Source organism: Abramis brama, assembly GCF_963993115.1.
Source record: "Abramis brama genome assembly, chromosome: 16".
NCBI lineage: Eukaryota > Metazoa > Chordata > Actinopteri > Cypriniformes > Leuciscidae > Abramis > Abramis brama.
In genome coordinates, this window is record NC_139978.1 from 27,422,831 (window position 1) to 27,447,503 (window position 24,673).

Consider the following 24,673-nt stretch of genomic DNA (forward strand, 5'->3'; position numbering starts at 1 on the left):
TGAGTACAAAATGTCCCTACAACGATGGCAATATCCGAAATCCTTGTCCGTGTGGGGACATTTTTTGGTCCTCATGAGGAAAACAGCTTATAAATCAGACTACATGATGATTTTTGAAAATGTAAAAATGCAGAAAGTTTTCTGTGATGGGTTTAGGGCTAGGGTTAGTGTAAGGGTATAGAATATATTGTACAGTATAAAAATCATTATGTCTACAGATAGTCCCCATAAAACATAAAAACTCAACGACTCTGAAAAGTGAAAACATAACGCTGTGTGTGTGTGTGTGTGTGTGTGTGTGTGTGTGTGTCGGATGGCATCTGGGGGATTGTCGCAGTGTTTGGGTGTGTATAGTGGGTGGCACTGCAGCAAGTGCAATCAGTGTTAGATTGGACATTTATGCTGTGATTGAGGAGAAGGCAATCACTTCCTGATTAGAGCATTTTCCCACAACTCTCTGATTGGACAGACAGACACTGCAGTCCTACAGATCATCACTCAAAACATGCGGTCTGAAGGCCTCATCGCACCGGCGAAAATTTCCATTTTAACACTTTGTTAAAAAAATATATATAAATAATAATACTTTTAACAATTAAATACGTAAGAAAAATCGTCACCGAAACCACCCAAAACTCCATAACTTAAAACAATGAACATTAAAGGTTGCGTGCCTTTCAAACAAAATGAATACACAACAGATGCCAATGTCAAACTCACAGCATTAGTAGGCTAGGCTACAGTTACAAGTTAGTATATTTAAAAATATGTATTATTATTATAGTTTTCATGTTTAAACGCCTACTACACGATTAAGTAAATAGATATCAGTCATTAGACACAATTGATGAAATTTGGTTAAAATTAATAAAAAGAGACGTCTCTTTTTATTAATTTTAACCAAATTTCAGCAATACACTTTTATAGACTAGGCCTTAAAAGTAGCTAGAGTAGGCCTATTGGACTAACGAACAGATAAGCCTAGTCCTCATTAGGCCTTCGAACATATTAGCCTATATATTATATTATTATTATTTTACATTATTGTCCTTTAAATCATTAAGTATCCTATTAATATAAAGTAAGAACATATTTTAAAACATCCTATAAACTGTGTAGGTTTTGCGGCACATAGGCTAAGTGTCGGTCAATTGGTGCATAAAAGACTTTAAAATTGCATAGCTAGGCTACAATTAAAATTAAAACGCTCATTTTCAATTCCCGGAAATTGCTTTAGGCCAAAACCCTTTGTTTAATTCTGGAACATCAACCATGAACAAATAAATAAAGCGCTTTACATGTCATAATGATAAATTGATTTTTTTTTTTTTTTTTTGTCCCGGTGTGATGTGTTCCGTGCACAGTTCGGAAGAAATATTTCCGCCATTTCCCCTAAATTATACTAGAAGAAGAAAAGAACCCGCCTTGAAATCACGGCAATTAAGTGTCAAGAGTTTAATGAGACCTCTTCACCTTTGGGTCGCTCTGGTTGAGCGTTTGTGCCAAACGTGTGGCTTTTAATTGCTGTTATTAAATAAATCAATTCTCTTCTTCCACTGATTCTTCAGAGGTTTTGACTGGCATTCGTAATTGATACGTGTGGGGTTAAGGCATTATGTGTGAACCGTTTCCGAACCACTAATGCTGATTTCAAGTACATAATACATGCACAGATAACCATTAGCCTACTCTAACAGTCGGACGTGTTTTAATAATGACTGAAATTCTTAAAGTCTAAATGTAGTTTTGGCAGGCCAATTTGGTTGCGGTTGTCATGGTGAAGAGAAGATTGGGTAATGTTTATGGGATGGAGCGCGTGCATTTAAAGGCTGTTTCGATGGGGACTTTGGAAATCAGGAGCGAATTCACCACAGTCATGTCTACGGGTCGCAGTGAGGATTTTACCAACAAGTGCAGAGAAGTTACAAGCGACGTTTGCATGGTAAATATTTTTATATATATATATATATTTTGCTTGACCATAACCAGAAGCCATCGATAAACCATGAACCCGTTTCAGTCAGTGATATAAGCTACTAGCTGTAATGTATTGTTGAGGAGGGTCATATATGTTTTGGTCCATTGAGGTTCATCTCTCGCAAACCGTATTTTGGCGCCCTTGGCTCTTACTTATAAATAGGCTACTTTTAAAATGTTTTTTTTTTTTTTTCTAAAACAGTTTTGTGATATACGTGTGATATGAAAACTACAAAAAATTAAATAAAATAATAATAACCTACATGTGCTTTGCCGGTATAACGTTAACATCCCAATAATAAGGGCACGAGCTTGGTAGCTATATGGTCACCTCCTCAAGCGAACGCGATTATTATTTTTTTGGCGGCGGAAATGCGATTTTTTTGTTACTGAAATATTTATAGAAAATGCTATTAAACCATATGTAGGAGCCTATAATTGATATGCGCATTCAAGTGCAGTTTAAATCTAATTTTCAATTGTGTTGAACCAACATAGCTGTGCACTGTAAAGAATATCTGATCAATAAGTTATGAAAACATGTTTTTACATCGGACGCTCATCAAAATAAGTTAATTCTTATTAAACTTAAATTATACAAGATTTAACTAAAGCAATTTAAGTTGAAATGACTCAAACACCCATGTTGATTGTACTTAAAAAGTTGAGGCAAATTTTTTTTTTTTATAGTGTATGTTTGAAAATATAATTTCCATTTCTACAGATTTCATCAGAACTTGTGAATGGCCGATTAGATCCTGCTTCTCCATCTGCTTTACCCCAAGCAATGGCATCTGATGCTTTCTCAGGCAAAGTAGTTTGCACGGGGTGTAGAAATGACATCCTAGACAGGTATCTACTTAAGGTGAGAAGGATTTTTTTCCTTTAAAATATTTATTCATTGACAATTTTGCTGCATAATTCTAACGTAATGTAATTTCTTTCACCTGGTAATTATTGAATGCAGGTAAATGACTTGTGCTGGCATGTGCGATGCCTTTCATGCAGTTTGTGCCAAACCACTCTGAGTGGAAACACAACCTGCTATGTTAGAGGTCGAGAGGTCTTCTGCAAACTACATTACTTAAGGTATTTCTTCTGAAGATGTAAAGAATATTTATGCTTACAAGATGTTTCAGTATGTATTTAACCTAATCCAAACATAATTATGGATGTTTGACAGAAGGTATCGGGCATGCTGCTCGTGCTGTGGGGAAACGGTTCAATCCTCGGACTGGGTACACAGGGCGAAGGGAAACGTTTACCACCTGGCATGCTTCTCATGCTTCACCTGTAAGAGGCAACTGTCCACAGGCGAGGAGTTTGCTTTGGTTGGGCAAAAATTGTTGTGTCGAATCCATTACGACAGCATGCTAGACAAACTCAAAGGGGCCTCTGAAAAAGGTGAGTTGAGAGTCCTGCATGCATACAGGGGACATACTTTAAAACCCTATAAAGCCTACTGTTATATTTGATACGCACATTTCTAAAGCCTGTAAATTATCAACATGATCAAAATGTTGCTGAAAAAACTGTTGTACACAATCTTCTATATGCCTTCTGTATTCTAAAGACCTTTTAGTATAATTTTTTTAAAAAGTCCATCTTCAGGTTGTGGTACACATCTTTTTTGCTGTGAGATCTTTACTGATTTTTATAAAGTGAACATAAGAATACATATATATATATATATATATATATATATATATATATATATATATATATACACTTGCTGGACTGAAGCAACTTAGGTTAACTTGATTAACATTTTTAGAAAAATCATGTTAAAAACGTGAGTATCAAATATGATGCTGTACATCAGGCTTTTGAGAAATGTTTGTATATGTCGTTATCATCATTGTATTGCATTGCATTATATGCTTTGCCCCCCACAATAGTTGTTGAGTTTTGATAATAAACAGAATTTTTCTAAGAAATGTTATTAGGAGATACAGAGTGACAACAACTGATATTTATATGCATTTCATGTAAGTAGTCTGCTATACTGTTATAAAGATCCAATTGATTTACATTACAATATTTAAGAATTTCATCTTATTTGGCCACATAAATATGAGCAACTGCACCAAATCGCATATTTTTGCTCAGTTTGGGTCTCTGAATAAAAATTAAGCATGAGCTCCGTATTCTCATATATCATACAATGAGCCATGAAAGCCTGATGTAACAAATAAGACACTCAACAACAAAACAACAACATACAGTATGCAAACTTTTTTATAGATTTTGTCTAAAGGTTCTCTAAACTGTTCCATTTAAAAAATTGATTCTTCAGACTATTATTTCATGTCAGGCTTTACAGGGTTAAACTAAACATTATTTGCATAGTTTGGGTAAAAATAATACAAACCAAGATATCTTAGGAAAAAAAACAAACAGTTATTTGGTTTTGATAGATGGGCTTCTGGTTTTGTTTTCTAGTTTGTAGCATGCTCTGTCTGAAAAAATATAATTTCACCTGTGCCTTACCTTTTATTATTCCAAAACCATTTGTCCTGATGGTGCGTTGCCTACAGGTTGTGAGATAAACCAAAAGCCGTCAAAAAGAGCACGTACCAGTTTCACTTCTGACCAGCTACAGGTAAACTAAATCATCACTCTCGCTGTTCAATGTGTCCCAAATGAGTTCAATGAAAGAAATAATCGATCCCTGCTATGTTGTACTTTGTACAGATTTCCCACTCCCTTACTGACTCTGATCCTGCTGACGCTATTTCCATGTTTGTGGCATGCAGGTTATGCAGGCTCAGTTTGCTCAGGATAATAACCCAGACGCACAGACACTTCAGAGGCTTGCTGAACAGACTGGGCTTAGTCGACGCGTCATTCAGGTTACATTTCTTTAGCAATTTCTAAAGTGCCTAAATTGAGCTGTTATAAATTTGTAACTTAAAAGTGTTACCATTGTTTACCATTTGCTAACGTATGTAGCAACAGAAGTGAATGCGTATGCTGTCTAAGTAATTTCTTCTGATTTCTTTCTGGTCAGGTCTGGTTTCAAAACTGTCGTGCCCGTCATAAGAAGAACATCTCTCCCCCTCATTCAGGAATATCGGCAGGGGGTCTGTCGTCACTCCGGGCGGTTCCCAACCTAAATGAACTGCATTATACAGACACATCCATGCTTACAGCCTTACACAGCATCTGCATCGATGGTGAGATTTGAGGGAATGTAGTACAATCAGCCAAATACTCTATAAATAGTACTTTATCAGTTTTTAGTGCGAAAAACTGTTCTGATATAGCAGAAATACTGGAAGAATTTGCTGATTTGATGAAAACTGCAAATGGAAAGGCAAAAACATATCTTTCCTCCTTATTTCAAACTGAAGAAACCACCCAATACCAATCCGAGACACAATCGCGATGTTCAATTCACGAGGGAGCAGATTTCCAATGAACCTGCCAAATTGGTTCTTAAAGCGCATTCATTTGAAAATCAGACTGATCCAATTGCAGCTGTTCTTGAGTCAACAACTCACTGATTCAATGATTGGGTCAAAGACTTGACACTTGACTTGGACCTCAAAAACCTGAAACTTGACTTGGACCTCAAAAACCTGAAACTTGACTTGGACCTCAAAAACCTGAAACTTGACTTGGACCTCAAAAACTTGAAACTTGACTTGGACCTCAAAAACCTGAAACTTGACTTGGACCTCAAAAACTTGAAACTTGACTTGGACCTCAAAAACTTGACACTTGACTTGGACCTCAAAAAACTTACACTTGACTTGGACCTCAAAAACTTGAAACTTGACTTGGGCCTCAAAGAGTTGAGACTTGGACCTCAAAGACTTGAGACTTGACTTGGACCTCAAAGACTTGAGACTTGACTTGGACTTAGAAGCAAAGACTTGGACCTCAAAGACTTGTAAACATGTCTGGGAAAAGGTATAGTGTCAAGATGACATACATTTGTTCCTGTGTGTTTGTGCTTTTGTTAATGGCTCTGTTTCTCTTTTATCTCCAGTTCACACACCAACATCTCTACTCTATCAGCCATTACTGTCCCAACAATCAACACATCTACCGATCAGCAGCAGCTAAGCATTTAACAATTCAGTTGTAAATGTTGTGCCAATTATTATAACAATATTTATGCCACTAATACCTTTGTATTAAGTTTATTCATTTGTATGTTTTCATTTATTAATGTGTATTTTGTTCCTATCCCATGCGGTTTAAGTAAAAATAACTTGATGTCATGTGTCTATATGAAATACTTTATTTCCAAATTGATCCTTGCATGCACTTGGATTACATCATACAATGTTATTATGCATTGTAAATTAGCACAATATAAAGTCACAAAAATAATAAAAATGTTTACCACACTGTAAAAAATGAGAATTAAATAAAGTTAAATACTAATAAGATAAGACAAGTGTTAAACTAAAGAATAATGCAATTTAAATGAATTATGAGAGCTGATTTTAATTTCAGCACATGCACTCACTGTATTAGCATTCACATTCATGTGTTCTTAACATAAAAATGGTACAGAATACATTTTGACTTAAATATTAGAAGAAACATCCCTTTCAAATGATGAGAAAAAAAGTGTACATTGTATAAAAAAAGAAGGTAAAACTTCAAATGGTTTGTAAATCACATAACTTCATCAAAATATGAGCAATTAGTCCACCTAAGATAACTACCAATATTCTGCACACATATTCATATCAAGGTGTTATTAACGTAAATTCAAGTCCTTGGCTAAAATGAAGTGTGAATGGACACAATGAAATCTCTGAAGGAGCGAGGGGTGTAACCTCCTGCTGCTAGAGAGCAATCGATCTGATGAGAAATGCAGTTGGAAGGATGAATAAGAGCAGTAATTAAGGAATAAATAGTTTAAAGCTCTGCACAGCAGAAAAGGGCTCAAATCAACATGTGGTTGAGGTTAAAAGAGATGTTAACGGCATGTTGGAGTAAGGCACTTCAGCTGAACTGCAAGTACAAACAGCAACTTTAAAAAGTTGAGGAAAATTCATCTAGTGAAAAGCAATTAAATGCGTTACCGGTCGTTTTCTCAATATGAGAAAAGTGGCAGTTTCACCCCAAATGGGTGCTAACAGAATGCAATGGTTATATAAAAGACAAGAATCAGTTTAAAAAAAAACAAAATAACCCCCCCCCCCCACTAAATTCTATAAAAATGCATAGACACTTACAAACAGGAAATAATCTCAGCTGATTTACATGCTTATTGTCAATTATATTTACTTATATAATGATAACATAAAAAGATGCAGATCAGTTTGAAGACTCTTGTATTTATGTTTTTGGGCTTCTAATAAGATTTATAACACAAGCTGCCTACGGACATGACATGACCATTTAGGATGCTGATGGTCAGGAAACAGAATAACAATCGGCGGTGTCCGTTTTTCATGTCAGTGCCTTTTTGTTGGTTGCTGCTTTTATTTTCTGCCTTTCTTTTTCTCTGGTCTCTTGTGGTTCTTCTTGTTGAGGATGGCTCGCAGGCTGCCGCCCATGTAATACGGGCGGCTTGCTGAGCCGTCGTTCTTCTCCAGATCAAGCACTGAGAACAGAAGCATAAGCAACGTTAATGCCAACCAATCGTTAATGTGATTTTGTCTGCAATCAGAGGCAATGCTGGATATTTGGATACGAGGAAAACTCAATTGGAGAAAGTTATACTGTATATCAGAAAACGTATATATACAGTAGTGGACAAAAGTGATGTCCGGCCTAGGAAAATTTAAATTTTTACCGTTTATAAAAATATTATTAAAAATGTGTTAAAGATTTTGTAAGCATATTGCATAGTATAATTGTTTAGTTTGCGATAAAGCAATGAAACATGCCAAATTTTGCGGGCTGTCATACAAAGAAATTATAAACAAATGCAAAAACAGGAGAGAACAAATTAAATCTGAATATTTTGCAGTCAATGCAGTCACAATTCTTGTGAGCTTTTTGTCTTTCTATGCATTTTTTGCATAGTAAAATAAACCTGTAGCTGTATTTTGCCCTTTTTTTTTGCCAAATAATTTTTTCAGATAAATACCTTAACCATGTTTTGTTCTTCCTTCATATATAAAAATATTAATATATACATAATATATAAAAAATATATTTACACACATACATTATATATATATATATATATATATATATATATATATATATATATATATATATATATATATATATATACAGTGAGGAAAATAAGTATTTGAACACCCTGCTATTTTGCAAGTTCTCCCACTTGGAAATCATGGAGGGGTCTGAAATTGTCATCGTAGGTGCATGTCCACTGTGAGAGACATAATCTAAAAAAAAAAATCCAGAAATCACAATATATGATTTTTTAACTATTTATTTGTATGATACAGCTGCAAATAATTGTTTGAACACCTATCTATCAGCTAGAATTCTGACCCTCAAAGACCTGTTAGTCTGCCTTTAAAATGTCCACCTCCACTCCATTTATTATCCTAAATTAGATGCACCTGTTTGAGGTCGTTAGCTGCATAAAGACACCTGTCCACCACATACAATCAGTAAGAATCCAACTACTAACATGGCCAAGACCAAAGAGCTGTCCAAAGACACTAGAGACAAAATTGTACACCTCCACAAGGCTGGAAAGGGCTACGGGGAAATTGCCAAGCAGCTTGGTGAAAAAAGGTCCACTGTTGGAGCAATCATTAGAAAATGGAAGAAGCTAAACATGACTGTCAATCTCCCTCGGACTGGGGCTCCATGCAAGATCTCACCTCGTGGGGTCTCAATGATCCTAAGAAAGGTGAGAAATCAGCCCAGAACTACACGGGAGGAGCTGGTCAATGACCTGAAAAGAGCTGGGACCACCGTTTCCAAGGTTACTGTTGGTAATACACTAAGACGTCATGGTTTGAAATCATGCATGGCACGGAAGGTTCCCCTGCTTAAACCAGCACATGTCAAGGCCCGTCTTAAGTTTGCCAATGACCATTTGGATGATCCAGAGGAGTCATGGGAGAAAGTCATGTGGTCAGATGAGACCAAAATAGAACTTTTTGGTCATAATTCCACTAAACGTGTTTGGAGGAAGAAGAATGATGAGTACCATCCCAAGAACACCATCCCTACTGTGAAGCATGGGGGTGGTAGCATCATGCTTTGGGGGGGTTTTTCTGCACATGGGACAGGGCGACTGCACTGTATTAAGGAGAGGATGACCGGGGCCATGTATTGCGAGATTTTGGGGAACAACCTCCTTCCCTCAGTTAGAGCATTGAAGATGGGTCGAGGCTGGGTCTTCCAACATGACAATGACCCGAAGCACACAGCCAGGATAACCAAGGAGTGGCTCTGTAAGAAGCATATCAAGGTTCTGGCGTGGCCTAGCCAGTCTCCAGACCTAAACCCAATAGAGAATCTTTGGAGGGAGCTCAAACTCCGTGTTTCTCAGCGACAGCCCAGAAACCTGACTGATCTAGAGAAGATCTGTGTGGAGGAGTGGGTCAAAATCCCTCCTGCAGTGTGTGCAAACCTGGTGAAAAACTACAGGAAACGTTTGACCTCTGTAATTGCAAACAAAGGCTACTGTACCAAATATTAACATTGATTTTCTCAGGTGTTCAAATACTTATTTGCAGCTGTATCATACAAATAAATAGTTAATATTTGTCGGCATACTGTAAAAAAAAGTATTCAAAACAATAATAATATTTAGTTCAGCTTTATTCTAATTGAAAAAAAAAAAACATTGTATTTTTACAAAACTTTCCCCCATTAAAAGACAACTTGTACTGAACTTCACAGAGTAGATGCAGCATCAAACCTGTCTACATATTACAAAATTACAAAAATGGCTTTTATGTTCCTTTTATAAATTGAACTGGAAAAACTTTCAGACTGATTGCAAAAAACCAAAGAAGAGCAGTACTCTTCCTTTTAAACTAGGCACATTTACTAAATACTGCCATCAGAACACCTGGAAATTCATAGATTATATCAAAACATGGTTAAAAGTGAATATACACTGTATCTATTATGAATCCTCCAATACAATAACATTTGCCATTAGATTATGATAAAGTTAATATTAAAATCATGTGGCACATGGACTGAGAATCAATCCATCCACACGCACATCCTATGTACTGCATGAGCTTATAAACCAGAAATGACATGAAAACAAAGGGTTGTATAGAAAGAGAAGGATACTGCAAGATACAAGATCTTTTCTCATTAGAGAATAAATATATAGAATAGCCTGCTTTCATAATTCGCTACCAGAATATCATCAGACTTTAATTCAGTTACTTTGCTCCAGAAGACAAACAATGTGTAAGGCAATGATGGACAGAATATCAGCAAAAAGAAATGGAAGGGAAAAAGTATAGAAAAAAAGTACAGCAAGAGCCAGTCAGTATCAGCAGAGAATGCAGAGAGGAGATCGCTTCTATAAATGCTATCGGCTCCTGATTCCATATCCCAGAATGCCTTGCTCTGCCGTGGAGAGATGCAGCGTGCTACAGTACTACCGCAGTTCTTCACGTCCCACTGAGGTAACAGTTTCAGGACACAGCATACTTTTTGCCTGCTTGATCATTTTTGTTAAGTATCCTGTGCAGGCCTTGAGGCATGTAATACGGTTTGGAAGGACTGCCATCGTTCCTTTCAAGATCTTCACCTGAAGGGTGTCCCGGCAAATCAGACGACGGAAGAATGGAAGAGTGAAGGAGGAAAGACACAGTGTTGCAAGGAAAAAGGGGTAAAAGAAATAAGAAAGAGTTAGTGAGTAGTCTTGCAGTTTAAGAAGATGTGAAAAGAATAAAAGACATAAAGATCACATTAGTATTATAAACAAACAGAAAAGATAAAAGTCAAGCACAGAAAAAGAAGAGGAAAATAAAGGAAGACCAGTGGGTGTGTATTTAAGTTGAAAACATCATGATGTTCAGAACTTGTTACCAAACGCACATACCAGTATGGGAATGTTGCAGATTTAATAAGGTGTACTTACAGAAGCAGAGGAACAATGTATCTACACACATGGCATAGACGTTAAAGAATCCGTGTGCAATCATATAGGATCCAAATATCACAGTCTGTGGATGGAAAAAAAGATTACAAGAGAAATTAGTCACAATGAAATCAAAATGAAAAAGTATTTTCCGATGGACAAAATCAAGACACGCCCTCCATTTGTTCTTGTTCGACTGTTTCACTTGTATATACACGTCACAATATGGAAGAAAAGGTCATCATAAATTTCGTTTCATGCCGTCTTTATAGGTGAGGGTTCCCATACCCTCTTGGTCGATGAGAAGTTTTTTTTTTTAAATAAATGTGTTTATTAATAAACTAACAAAAGATCTTGACCAAAAATGTATGCACCTCTTGATGGAAATATCACAACAACATTTATTTCTATCAAGAGGTGCATACTTTTTTGGTCAAGATCTTGTATTGTGTCAATGCTAGAGTCAAGCACTCTGTAAAGTCTCCTCCAGCACATCCCAAAGACTTTCAATGAATTTAAGGTCTGGACTCAGAGGTGCCAATTCATGTGTAAAAATGATTCTTCATGCTCCCTCCCAACAATTCTTTCATAATTTTTTGAGCTTGATGAATCTTGACATTGTCCTCCTGGAATATGGCCATGATGTGTCATCCTACATGGTTGTTTAAGAAATGAAAAGCTACACACTCCATCAATTAGGGTTAGAAGAATTGTTGCCAAAAATATAACATGCTAGAAACATAATAATCACTGCAATAAGGATCCAATCATAGACTCTAAAGCATTTGCCTATTTAAATCCAAACAGTGACTTTTTTGGCTGGGCAGTGCATACTAAAAAAAAAGAAGAAAAAAAGAAAAAAAAATTATATATATATATATATATATATATATATATATATATATATATATATATATATATATATATATATATATATATATATATATATATATATATATATATATATATATATATATATATATATATATATATATATATTTTTTTTTAAATTTTTTTTTTAACATATATTCCTCTATTAATATTTAAAATCATTTTAACATCAAATAAAAGCATTATTTAACATAAGCAAGCTGTAACGCTTTCACTCACCAGTAGAGGGACCCAATAATAATTTAATGATGGCACCTCTTCCTGGATTACTGGTATTTGGCGGGTGAAGAAGAAGAATGCAAGGACACCTGCAAAAAACATTCAAAACATCAGCAAACAAAAAGAGCCTGCAAACAATGTGACTGACATCGTTTCATTTATGCGTGTATGTAGGCATTAGGTCTATGCAGTGTCTGTGTGCGTTTGTTTAAAGCCCTCAGCCTCTATTAGTCTTAATGTTTCCCCGTCTGTATGTATGACACAGATGAACGTCGACTCACCCACACTCCCTGAGATCAGCAGTTTGCCCAAAAACAGCAGGAAGTCAGTCACCTTGTCCAGAACAGCAACTCTAGACAAAAAAACCCACAATAAACAGATTCTGTATATAGTTGCATTCAGTCTTAGTAATGTTACATAAATTAGATAACTAATTATATGGAATATTTAAACAATTCACAATTTAATTGATTATTTTTTATCTGAATACGAGTTGTGTGACAATTTTTTTTCGATGTCTGACTAATTTAATTGAATATTGTTGAAATTATGCTTCACAATTATGCTTTCTTTTATGATATGGAGGCAGAATTTAGTAAAATTTGAATGATTATCCTTTGACAACACTGTAGCAAGAAAAAAATAAATCACATCAACAATAACATCTTGGAAATGTCACAATAACTGAAACAAATTATTGCACAAGTGTGTGTAAGAGAAAGTCCTTGCAGCTTTACACCTTGACAATGACATTATAAATGTCTCAGCTGTGCAGAGTCTTACCTCATAACGTTCCTCATTAACAGGAAGAAAGCGTCTTGCGCTGAGGCACAGAAATTCTTCCCATATATTGAAATCTGAGGAATAAAAGGAGAAGCAACCATAAACGACAGATCTATCAGTCGGTCTGTCTCCACAACTCAGGTTTGACATTGCCTTTCTTTTCTTTGCGGTTATATAGTAATATATATATATATATATATATATATATATATATATAGAATAAAGTTATGAAATGCCTGTACCTTGAAAAAGTGGGGTGACTCACCATAATGTAAGCATTCCTGTTCATGAATTTAATGAAGTGCTCAAGGCACCAGAAACAGCATTTGAGGCAGCACAGCAGGAAGCGTGCACATGCATTGTGAGCACCTGAGACAAAGACAGAAGGAAGATCAGCATCATTCATAACGTATTCTATAATGATACAGTCTACCGTTCAAAAGTTCAGGGTCATAAGATTTTTTAAATTTTTATAAAAGAAGTCTTGTATGCTCACCAAGGCTGTATTTGCAGTAAAACAGTCATATTATGAAATATTAGTACAATTTATATAAATGTTTTCTATTTGAATACATTTTAACATGTAATTCATTCCTGTGATGTAAAGCTGAATTTTCAGCATCATTAATCCAGTCTTCAGTGTCACATGATCATTCAAAAATCATTCTAATATACTGATTTGGTGCTCAAGAAACATTTCTTATAATTTTCAATGTTGAAAACAGTTGTGCTGTGTAAATTTTTTTGGAAATCATGTTACATATTTTTTCAGGATTCTTTGATGAATACTACGTGTAAAACAACTTAAAAAAAAAAAAAAAATAGAAATGTTTTTACTTTTGATTAATTACTTAATGCTTAATGCATTACTTGTGAATAAATGTATTAATTTCTTTCATTTAAAATTGTATTGACCCCAAACTTTTGAACAGTAGTGTAGTTTTTTTTTTTTTTTTTTACAACATTTTAAAACATCTTTGAACATTTCTAAATGATGAATTTCTAAGTCAGTGAACCAGTTACAATCAAAATTCTGAGGGTGAGTTCACACTTGTAGTTTGGTTTGTTTGATCCAGACCAAAAAAAAACATTTAGTCCTGGTCCGCTTAGCGTTCAGATTGGCATTTTTATCAGCAAACCTTAAGATACCAAACCTAAAGCCACAGGGATACGTTCACAACCTGATTGGTCAGCTTCTTATGATGTATTGCCTATTTTGAGACGTAACTTACCAAACATCTATAACAATGCTGTGTGCTAGGATAAATGTGCTTGTTGTATGTACATAGCCTACATTATGATGGTATTTTGACCAGCTGAGAACTCGTGAAGAGCTTATAAAATGTGTAAAGGAGTCTAAACAGCGGCAGGAATCCCTCCGTCACACACAAACGAAGATCTGCTGCGAGGAGACTAAGCGACTATGACGAGAGAAAAAAACAGGTATGCATGAGCATTCTGTCCTTTTTAGGGTCTCATCTTCCTGTTTTTGGTTCGATTACATGTCTTTGGTCCGTATTACGTTCATATTTCAGTCGAACCACACCAGAGTTCGTTTGGAAGCGGGCCGAGACCCATCTTTTCAGCAGTCTCGGTCCGCTTGTTTGATGCGCACCAGGGTACGGATGGCAGCGTTTACACTTATTCAAATGAACCGCACTAATAGAGCAATCACACTAGAGTTAGTCTAAAGCAAACCAAAACTGCCAAGTGTAAACACACCCTATACATTTTAATTAGGGCTGTCAAAAGATTAATCACGATTAATCGCATCCAAAATAAAAGTTTGTGTTTAAATAATATATGTGTGTGTACTGTGTATAATTATTTTGTATATATAAATACACACACATGCATGTATATATTTAAGAAATATTTGCATACATATACTGTATATATTTATATATAATTTATATTATATATAAATATATTTTTTTTATATATAAATAACACATTTTTCTTAAATATATACATGCATGTGTGTGTATTTCTAGATATAAATTTAATTATACACAGTACACACACATATATTATTTAAACACAAACTTTTATTTTGGATGCGATTAATCGCGATTAATCTTTTGACAGCCCTAATTTTAATGTAATATTATACCTTTCAGTTTGTGGTCGAGATATTCCAGAATAATCCTGATGAACTGTACGATGGACAGAATCAAAGCTCCAAATGCAAGAGAGCCTGTGTGATACCTGGAATAGCATTGAAATGTGATTATAGTGAACATTTAATTTCAGTCCAACAGCCCTCCACTCACAGACATAATCAATCGCCTACCAGCTTTAAAAGCACTGATGGCAGCATACCTTAAAGCCCTGCCAAATGATGAAGCCAAGGGGCAAGGTGGGATGTCTTCTGGCTTCCTCAAGGCCCAGTAATATGAGGCAAAAGCTCCAGCGAGGGTGCACTGGCCCAGAGCGATGGTGAAATTCACCAGCCAGAGGAAGACCAGTAAATTGCAAAGCTGAAGAACAAAGATATAACGGTGGTACAAACTCTCCCCACCGTAAAAAGCAAACGTGCACTGGGAGCCCGGACACAGTTTAGTCACGTTTGATTGACTGAAGGTCTGAAACACAAACAATCACCAATATGATACATTTACTAGATAAATGGACTCAGTACTCAATCACAGTTGAGTAGGTAATCACAGTTTACAGTAGGTTTAGTGCTTACCTCTAGGTCACAGGTCAGATTGGTATACTTGCAGTCGGGTAGTGTTGACATTACTTTATATACTGCATCGCCAGAGGATGCCAGGAACCTGAAAGAAGTTATGGTTAAGGAGACTAAAACACAAACTAGTTAAAGCTGAAGTGTGTCATTTCTGTTCCAGCAAATGGAACTGCTAAAATAAAAATTGCTCACACAAATCAGTCTCACCCCAAAATCATGCATACATACATTTTAATATATGCAAGATTAGTATATGCATATATAAATTTTAATCCAGCATTCAATTAAATTGAGATTTGGATACACAGCTGTAACGGCCCAGTATGCGATGCAGAGAGCCAGCAGCAGAAAGGTGATGATGGGATAGAAAAGTGTCGACATAATGCAGCCAATCGCCCTGTAGGAACGAGAGAGACGTGAAAAAAATAAAAAAAACAACAACATTTGACAGCTTTGTTTCATGTGTTTTTCTATTCTTTCCATTTACATGCACCAGCATTAAACAAAAAAAGAGAAGGAAACTAACTTGCTGCCCTCCTTCAGTAGAGCGATGGCAATACGAACTCTGTTCCGCAGGAATATCAGCACTAAGATGATGATAGCTTCAATGACAGCCAAGGAGATCACTGCGGTACATTATCAAGCTGTCATTTTTCCATCAAACTGAACTTTTCATAACCCTTATCAACTTGACAGTGCAGGTTTGCTTGGTTTGAGATTTATTATTTGATTTAAACTGCACTACAAACACTCATAGACTGGAATAACTGAATAAATCTCACTGAATATGAGCCAGGTCTGACTCAGCTGCAGGTAAACCCGGAAGTCAGTCTGGAATCCAATGTCTGAGATGGTCATATCAGAGTCCGGCTTTCCCTTGAGTGAACTGTACTCCCAGTAACAATGCCATATTCCTGTAAGTGACAGTCAGGACACAGTGGGTGAACTCAGTGTAGAGAAATTCAAAAACCAACTTATCTAACAAATCATTTAGTGTTAAAGGGATAGTTCAACAACAACAACAAAAATTATGTTGTCAATTACTCACCCTCATGTCTTTATAAACCCATAAGACTTATGTTCAACTTTGGAAGACATATTAAGATTTCTTTAATGAAATCTGAGAGATTTCTGTCTCTCCACTGAAAGTCTATCGACACCAAACTCTGACGCTCAAAACGGTCATAAAGAGATCATAAAATAAATCCATACAAATCGAGCGGTTTAATCCAAGTCTTCTGAAGAGACATTGTAGCAATGCTAAAATAATGCTTAGAGCAATAAGCATTGCTATAACACTCTCTTTATATGAAGAACAGATTGATTTTAGGCATTTATTCACATATAAACATTAATCAGAGCACATAAACAGAAGCTCAACCATACTTGCTTGATGTGCAAGAACAAACCTCATTGGTTCTTGCGGAAGCTCAAACGTGCTGGTGACATGCGAGAGTTAACGTTATGGGTCCTTTATCTGAAGAATGCAGAAGGCCTTGAAATTAGTATAAAGGCTGCTCCTGTCTTCCTGTCTGTGTCTCACTCACTTGACTGGGCCTATTCTTGCAAGAATAAATACTTTTTAAAAGACTATTTGATTCAGAGTGTCTCTTACGCAGTGATGATGATTTAATAGAATTTTTGCCACAACAACCTCATTGGTTCTCGAAGTCAATGCATGAGCTTTCCTTTACCATATTTAAATATGGTGCACTATGTATATTCACTAATTTACATTTTTTTAATGTGAATAAAATCTAATTTAATTGGTTCATCATATAGTGTCTGTGTTTCTTCCAAGATTAGGTTTACAATTTCTTTATGAATGTTTTGAAGCATCAGAGTTTGGGGTCAATAGACTTTCAATGGAGGGACAGAAATCTCTCAGAACAAAATGAGGGTGAGTTATTGATGGCAGATTTAAAAATTTTGGGTGAACTAATCCTGAGAGTTCATAAGAAAACCAGATCAGTCCGATTCACGAACGATTCGAACTGGATCATTTGATTCACTGAAAAGATCTGACTCAAAAGAAGACAAAAAGGAGTTTTAAAAGAGTGATTTTCTGTTGAGTTCCACTGAAGAACGACAGTCAAGAGAGTGATCCCTTTAAGAGATTATTGTAAAACATTGAAGTCTAGTTTATGACAGTTTAGTTTTGAGTTTTGGTCTATGGGGTTCTGTAGTCATTACCAACCATAGCCCACAGCCGCGATGGCCCCGAAGATGACCATCCAGAAGAGAACGCCAGCGGTGAACCTCAGCAGCAGAATAAAGATCAGACTGACCAGCATGCTAATCACCAAACCACTGAAAACACCCATAAAAACAGATCAGCAACAACATATTGATCTATTGTATTTAGTTTAAAGGTTAAACACTAATGTGATACATACATTAGGATCCAAAACCACGAGCTGGCGTAATCCTCAAAGATCTTGGTGCCGACCTCCTTTGCATCCAACAGGCTGGTGATGCCACTGTAAAAGAGCAAGAAAACTATCAAAAACAATACAAACTGCACATTTAACTGTACAGAGCAGTATATGAGGACTAAGAAGCAATGACACACTACAGATCAACAGTGATCAGGTGGATGTTTCACACAAGTGTTACCAGTGTAAGAAGACATCAGTTTTGTTCTATTGCTCTCCATTCATGAAAAAAGCCATGTTTTTTTCATGCACAGTGGAGGACTAGGGTTAAGACTTTGTTAATTGTATCTGACACAACTGAAAATGATGCTGTGAGGGGCAGAAGTACAGTCTGAGCAATCAGCCGTTCGGTCTAAAAAAGGTCATTGGTCACATCTCTTTTTCTCCATCTTTTACAGATTTTTTTTTTGTCTCCAGACTTTATTTCTAACCATCACAGTCTCGTTATCATTCAGGTCAAAATACAAATTAATAAAGCACAGTCTATGTAAGTCTATGGTGAAGAAGTATTTGTATAATGGTATATACACTACCGTTCATACGTTTCTTTTTTTTTGTAAAAAAAAAAAAAAAAATTAATACTTTAATTCAGGATGGATTAAACTGATCAAATGTGACGGTAAATACATTTACAGTATAATGTATATACAGGAACATTTCTATTTCAAATAAATGCTGTTCTTTTGAACTTTCTATTCATCAAAGAATCCTAAAAAAGGATCACATTTTCCACACACACACAAAAAAAGAATATTAAGCAGCACAACTGTTTTTAACACAACTGTGCACTAATTCAGCATATTATAATGATTTTTGAAAGATCATGTGACACTAAAGACTGGATTAATGATGCTGAAAATTTTGCTTTGCCATCACAGGAATGAATTACATTTGAAAATATATTCAAATAGAAAACAGTTATTTTAAATTGTACTAAAATTTCACAATATTACCGTTTTTACTGTATTTTAATCAAATAAATGCAGCCTTGGTGACCATAAGAACATTCTTTCAAAAAAGTCGAACCAAACTTTTGAATGGTAGTGTATTCAATGGATTTGATTTTATTACCTGTAAGCTAGTTACATGAATATTTCATACAGTTATGTGATGCTCATTGATTTGTACAGAAGTGAGGTGTTTTTGAAAAGGACATGCAATGGAAAAATTTGATTTTCATTGATTTTCAGTAGATATTACAAAGGAATGTCATATGTTTTTATCATTTGTAGTGTGGTGTGGGAACGGGGAACGTCTCTGAAATGTATGTATGTTTATACACCTGGGGCCGGTTGCATAAATGGTTAAGACTAGTCTTACAACTTAGTCATCACATTTTTTTCTTTACGACTGTTCATAACTGTTTTAAGTCAGTTATATAAAAACGTAGATTAGTCTAATTTGATACTAGAAAGTAATACTGATTGTCCCTTGACTCAACGCTAGATGGTCATACTAGTACTTAAGACACAGTCTTAACATAAGGGCTATTTTTATGCAACCGGCTCCTGGAGTGCAGGAGCGAGACACTCGGGGAATGGCTGGGCAGGGACCTCTGAGGTCAGAGATCATCTAGTGTGGGGGGGCTTAAGGGTCAGCTAGCGATAAATCAAGCTAGCAGCAATGGGTCCATTATCTGTGGAACGCGGAGCGGAAAGAAGCCCTGCTGAAGAAGACCTTGAAATGAGTATAAAGTGTGCCCAGCTCTTCCTGTCTGTGTCTCACTCACCATGTAGTGTAACTTCTATGTGGCGACTGGGCCTTCTTGCAAGAATAAATACTTTTTAAAAGACAACTGGATTCAGAGTGTCTCTTACGCAGTGATGAGGGGTTAATAGAAATTTTTGCCACAACAGAGAGCAGCAGTGTTGTGCAAGCAATTTGCTTGTAAAGCTACAAGCTTCTAAATTTAAAGTAGTTTAGTTAAACTACATTAAAGCTACTTAAAAAAATGCAGTTGTCTACACTTAGCTAGCTAGGTAGCTATGCTGTATAATTGTAAAAAAACAAAAAAAAACAACAACTGTATATTGCTACAAAAAAATACATCTGCACATGGACTCAAAAAATCATGTGAAAGATTCATATGAGAGAGTGTGAAAGTTCATTCGGAAAAAAGAAGAAGCATTTTGTCATGTTATACCACTACTTGCTGGAAAAAGTGAAAACTGTAACTACTGTCATGATACTGAAAAATACAGTTAGGTTTAGTTAGTTACTTCCAAACACTGGAAAACAGAGATGAAGTTCTCCAAGTAATGCTAAAGAAAAGTGTGTTTCTCTAGAGCAGAGAAGCTGTTGGTGAATGGAAGAGATTTTAACAGCGTCATCTGCATTTCAAACTCCTACGCTCAATTTTGCATGGCAAAAAACATGATCAACCTGGTTCCTGTGCAAAACGATCTTCCTTACATTTGCCATTATATTCTTAAATGCTCTTTCAGCAGACAGGCATCTGAAAGGCAGTGGGATTTTGTCAGTGACCTCAGTTCTGATGAGGGGAAAAAAACAGATGTGTTTTTTCTGTTCTACAGATTCTTTGAGATGCTGCAGGGGCAGAATGTGTGATGAGGGAGGTTAGTTTGTAGATAAGCGAAGGACAAGGTCAAGTTTCAAAGCTGACAAGAAATTAAGACCTTTCTGTTCCTTGCTGCATGGCCGTGACTTTGCTACAAAAAAGAAGCATTGAGCATGTTACAAAAGACACACAGGAAGAAAAAACCTTGGATGTTTTAATTCAGGTAAAGAGTTGTAAAAAGCATCAGCAGATTATTGTGAGCGAAACTCAATCCAAAAGTATAATTGGCCAAAGCCTGTTTACACAAGGCACAGTCTTGCATTCAAAAACAGCTAGATGGAAATCTTTTAACAAATTTTACCATGTAGAAAGATGCAATGCAATGGCTGAAGACGTAAGAACACGTCCTGTGTAAACAATGTCTATTAGTTATAAGAAACCTGCCTGCTAAATTAAGAATGTACCCCATGTGACCTTTCACCCCAGGCATTTACATAAGTGCTATTATGGCAGGAGCAAACTCATGCAAACATGCACAGCTTGACTTATTTGCGTGGCTTAAAAGGCCAGATTCTCTCTGACCTTTGTAAGGCCTAATGTCATACCCAGATAAAACTGTCCTCTCTTGCCTGGATGGAAAGACAGTATATTTAGGAACAAATGTTAAAAATAACTGTATTATTTGTTTACCTGCTGTATCTACCGAGTCAAAAGCAGATATTTTTAATATCAAGATGCAATATTAAACATACACTTCCATTCAAAAGTTTGGGGTCAGTACTTTTTTTTTTTTGAAAGACAGTTATACATTTCCCACAATGTTTTTTCAGGATTCTATTTCAAATAAATGCTGTATGAAAGATGATTAATTACCTTTCATACAGCATTTATTTGAAATAGAATCCAGAAAAAACACTGGGGGAAATGTATAATTGTTTCTACAAAAATATAAAGCAAGCAGCACAACTGTTTTCAACATTGATAATAAAAAGAAATGTTTCTTTAGCACCAAATCAGCATATTAGAATGATTTCTGAAGGATCATGTGACACCTGGAGTAATGACAGCTGAAAATTCAGCTTATAAATATCACACACACACACACGCGCGCGCACACACACGCACAATAAAATAGAAAATAGTTATTTAAATTTACACATTTTTAACAATATACCAATATTTATACAGTATTTTTGACTAAATAAATGTAGCCTTGGGCAAAAAATAAAAAATAAAAACTTTCAAAAAAATAAAAAAAATCTCACAGACCCCAAACTTTTGAACAGTAGTGTACACTCACTTAAAATCTGACTCGTATAAACCCTAACAGGGTGATTAGGACCCTGAAGTAAAGTGAAGGGGTTTATTTTGTGTTAATGACCAACTAGCTGTATATTATCCCACTTGTAACACAGCTACTTAACCAAATAAATACATAAATAGATATAAAAAGTTGAGTATGTGAGAAGGAGACCACGGAGAGATATGAGACATATAAAACTAGCACAGTTAAATATGTAATATGACAACGTAGGTAAATGATATAGTTTAGCAGTCATTGTATAACACTATTTGACAACAGAATGGTGCGTGTAATTTAGGGTGGATATTTGAGAAATACTGTAGAAACTAAACTAAGCTCATATGTCACAGCATGGCTGTTTTGACATGCCTGACTAGTCTTCCTACTCATGTTACACCAAATAAGAGCAATTTTGTAGCCAGACAGACAGTGCAGCATCAGTCCAATAGCTATTAAACAGGCTAGTAGAAGGCTATAGCCTTTAATGAGTGATGCTGAACACTCTTAATAAGTGAAACTTACTTTGCCGCTGCTCTCAGATCGATGACACTTCTGGTTTTACCATGTCCATCTTTGAAGCTTGTTTGGTTGGCAACAGTTAACGTCCCGTTTCTGGTGATGAAATCGGGAAAGCACCTCTGGAGAACTGATAGAAAGTAAAGAATAAAGCTAAATTAAAATCCCTCTAAGTATTTATATTGAAAGGGGTGGATATTGGAATTCACTGCCGCTTCAATGTTTAACTTTTGAGTGATGTATAATCAATGTATTAATCAATATTTATTCTTCTAAATATTAAATGATTTGAATGACTTCTTCAAAAATGATATGTCTGTTTAATGTCGGTTGAGGAGATTCCCCCTTCCATGTAAAGCGCTTTGAGTACCCAGAAAAGCGCTATATAAATGTAACAAATTATTATTTTTATTATTATTATAACGGAATGTGCTCTTTCCATGTTTTTGAGAGAGGCACCCAACAGTGTCACTTCTGGGGTCCCAACTGGGGTCACTTCCGCCTGTCACCTATATGCCCACTTCTTAGTTAAAGCATTTACTTTACTTTTCTATATTCAAACACTAGAAAATAATGGTGAATATTGTCTGAACCTCTGAAAGAAAGAACATGTTATCTGTATGTTTTGGGAAACTTTCCTGTTTATAGTTATGGCTCGAACAACTTCAACCTTGAAGAAGCTGTGTATCCTGTGTATCTGTGTGTGTGTATGCTAATATTCTGTGTTACAGCTCAGTATTGGTGGGGTGAACAACTGGCACCTTGGGGCGATGGAATGCTGGCGCCTAGAAACACAGTTATGTGACCTTGGAGGGTCACGTCGTGCCTAAATCCAGGGTCCGGGTGTCAGCCGCGAGATCAATGAAGATATGCTTCTGTCTATCAGTCCATGTGTGGAAATTTACTATGTTTATTCATTTTCTTAGCCAATCAGAATCATTTAACCTGAAGTAATGAAGTAGCTTAGACTTTGATGAAAGGTATAATTGCTGTGAAATGTGAATGTACGGCAAAGCGGCCTACGAACTCCTTGTGAGTGCTGAAGCTGACTTCTGCTGATGAAATTCATCATATCTGGTCCATGGGTCTTTAACTGTATAATCCCCTACAATATTCAAATATAGTATTCAAAAGTTGTTCAGGACATGCTTTGTGTCTGTCTGCACTTGTGTTTTTTCACCCTGACTTCAAGGCCTGAGTTCCCGATAAGTGATAAGCAGCTGCTATCCAAGGGTTTTGTATCATTCTGTGCCTCCTCTGCCGATATGGAGAGGACACAGCGACCTTTCTAAGCCTTGCCAGTGACATTTTCTCTTTTTCCATCTCTTATATTACTCACAATGTTTACATCGAAGCAGTTATGATGGCTTCAAAGAGATCCAGCGGCCTGAACTGAAACTCTTGATCTCTTGCTGCACAAGTTTCTATTCATGTTCACATACATTCGTGTCATTAGCAACTTCATTTTAATTACACATGAACAAGATTTCACATGAATTAATTTAGCCCACTTATACACATATATGTTGGGTTTTCTTTGTTCTGGCACTAGTTCACCCCTCAAACTTTCAAGATTCTCCTGGAATTGCATTTGCACATTATTGGTGGAAAATTTCAACCCAATAAATTTAAATGCACATCAGCACTAAGACAGGGAATTTTAATGAAACATTTTAGGACAGAAGGCATAGTTTTGACTATGTATTCCTCTCAAAATATTTTTTTAAAATAAAAACTCACATGGTCTGCTTGGCACAATCATTGAGGGACAATCTTCATCCCGTAGCACCTGAGAAACCGGCTGCCAAATGGAAATAGAAGAGGGAAAAAAGAAGATATTTTACAAAAATAAACCTTATACAGCATTCTTCTCTCTAAAATATCTCTCCAGTATGTCAGGCCTGCCTCAAAAACTGTCACCATGTGAGCTTCTAAATGTTCATGTGTGAAAATCCAGTGACGCAGCAGAATTCGATCATTGACGGTTTTGCGTTGGTACATTTACGCACGCGAAGGAAATGTGGTGCCTGCTGGGTGATACAGCTCATGTATCGGCTTGCTAAGATGAACCATCGTCATCACAAGTACTAATCTATCTGACAATAAGCATAAAATTCCTCTAGAAATAACAGGGTTCCCACCGTCTTTTTAACTAATAAACTTCCATGACTTTTCCAGTGATTTGTGATTACTGGAAGTATTATTCAATTAATTATCACTTAAATTCAGATAAACTTGCTAATAAATCATTTAGATTCAACGATGCATTGAAAAGAACAAAATCAAAAGAAAGATTCACTTTTAAATAGGACATGACTAGTTTTATTCTACA

At 35.9% G+C, this 24,673-nt stretch overlaps 2 protein-coding genes across 9 annotated transcripts in view; one reads left to right on the top strand and one right to left on the bottom strand.

Moving 5' to 3' along the window:
• Nucleotides 1-1,774: 1,774 nt before the first annotated feature.
• LOC311098528 (LIM/homeobox protein Lhx8) lies at nt 1,775-6,174 on the top strand (the record flags this gene model as incomplete). Its single annotated transcript, XM_084138759.1, has 8 exons — nt 1,775-1,942; nt 2,702-2,842; nt 2,945-3,066; nt 3,161-3,381; nt 4,515-4,579; nt 4,734-4,829; nt 4,988-5,153; nt 5,972-6,174. 8 exons carry the CDS (start codon nt 1,775-1,777, stop codon nt 6,046-6,048), a joined length of 1,056 nt encoding a protein of 351 aa, XP_083994885.1. The 3' UTR covers nt 6,049-6,174.
• Nucleotides 6,175-6,208: 34 nt separating this feature from the next.
• Nucleotides 6,209-24,673, bottom strand: part of slc44a5b (solute carrier family 44 member 5b) — a 38,610-nt gene continuing 20,145 nt past the window's right edge. For 2 of the 8 annotated variants that reach the window (XM_084086386.1, XM_084086385.1), the window contains exons 7-23: nt 24,082-24,142; nt 22,348-22,471; nt 20,641-20,673; nt 17,966-18,049; nt 17,767-17,879; nt 16,352-16,483; nt 16,096-16,195; nt 15,874-15,966; nt 15,570-15,657; nt 15,200-15,462; nt 14,991-15,085; nt 13,143-13,246; nt 12,878-12,951; nt 12,376-12,446; nt 12,095-12,183; nt 10,985-11,069; nt 6,209-7,546 (exon numbers count right to left, since the gene is read on the bottom strand). In XM_084086386.1, the coding sequence (XP_083942512.1) occupies nt 7,425-7,546; nt 10,985-11,069; nt 12,095-12,183; nt 12,376-12,446; nt 12,878-12,951; nt 13,143-13,246; nt 14,991-15,085; nt 15,200-15,462; nt 15,570-15,657; nt 15,874-15,966; nt 16,096-16,195; nt 16,352-16,483; nt 17,767-17,879; nt 17,966-18,049; nt 20,641-20,673; nt 22,348-22,471; nt 24,082-24,142 (1,731 nt within the window). In that variant the 3' untranslated portion in view covers nt 6,209-7,424. Of the gene's footprint in view, nt 7,547-9,678; nt 10,652-10,984; nt 11,070-12,094; nt 12,184-12,375; nt 12,447-12,877; nt 12,952-13,142; nt 13,247-14,990; nt 15,086-15,199; nt 15,463-15,569; nt 15,658-15,873; nt 15,967-16,095; nt 16,196-16,351; nt 16,484-17,766; nt 17,880-17,965; nt 18,050-20,640; nt 20,674-22,347; nt 22,472-24,081; nt 24,143-24,673 lie in introns of those variants that run through there. The other 6 variants (XM_084086388.1, XM_084086387.1, XM_084086390.1 and 3 more) reach the window with 3 other exon arrangements.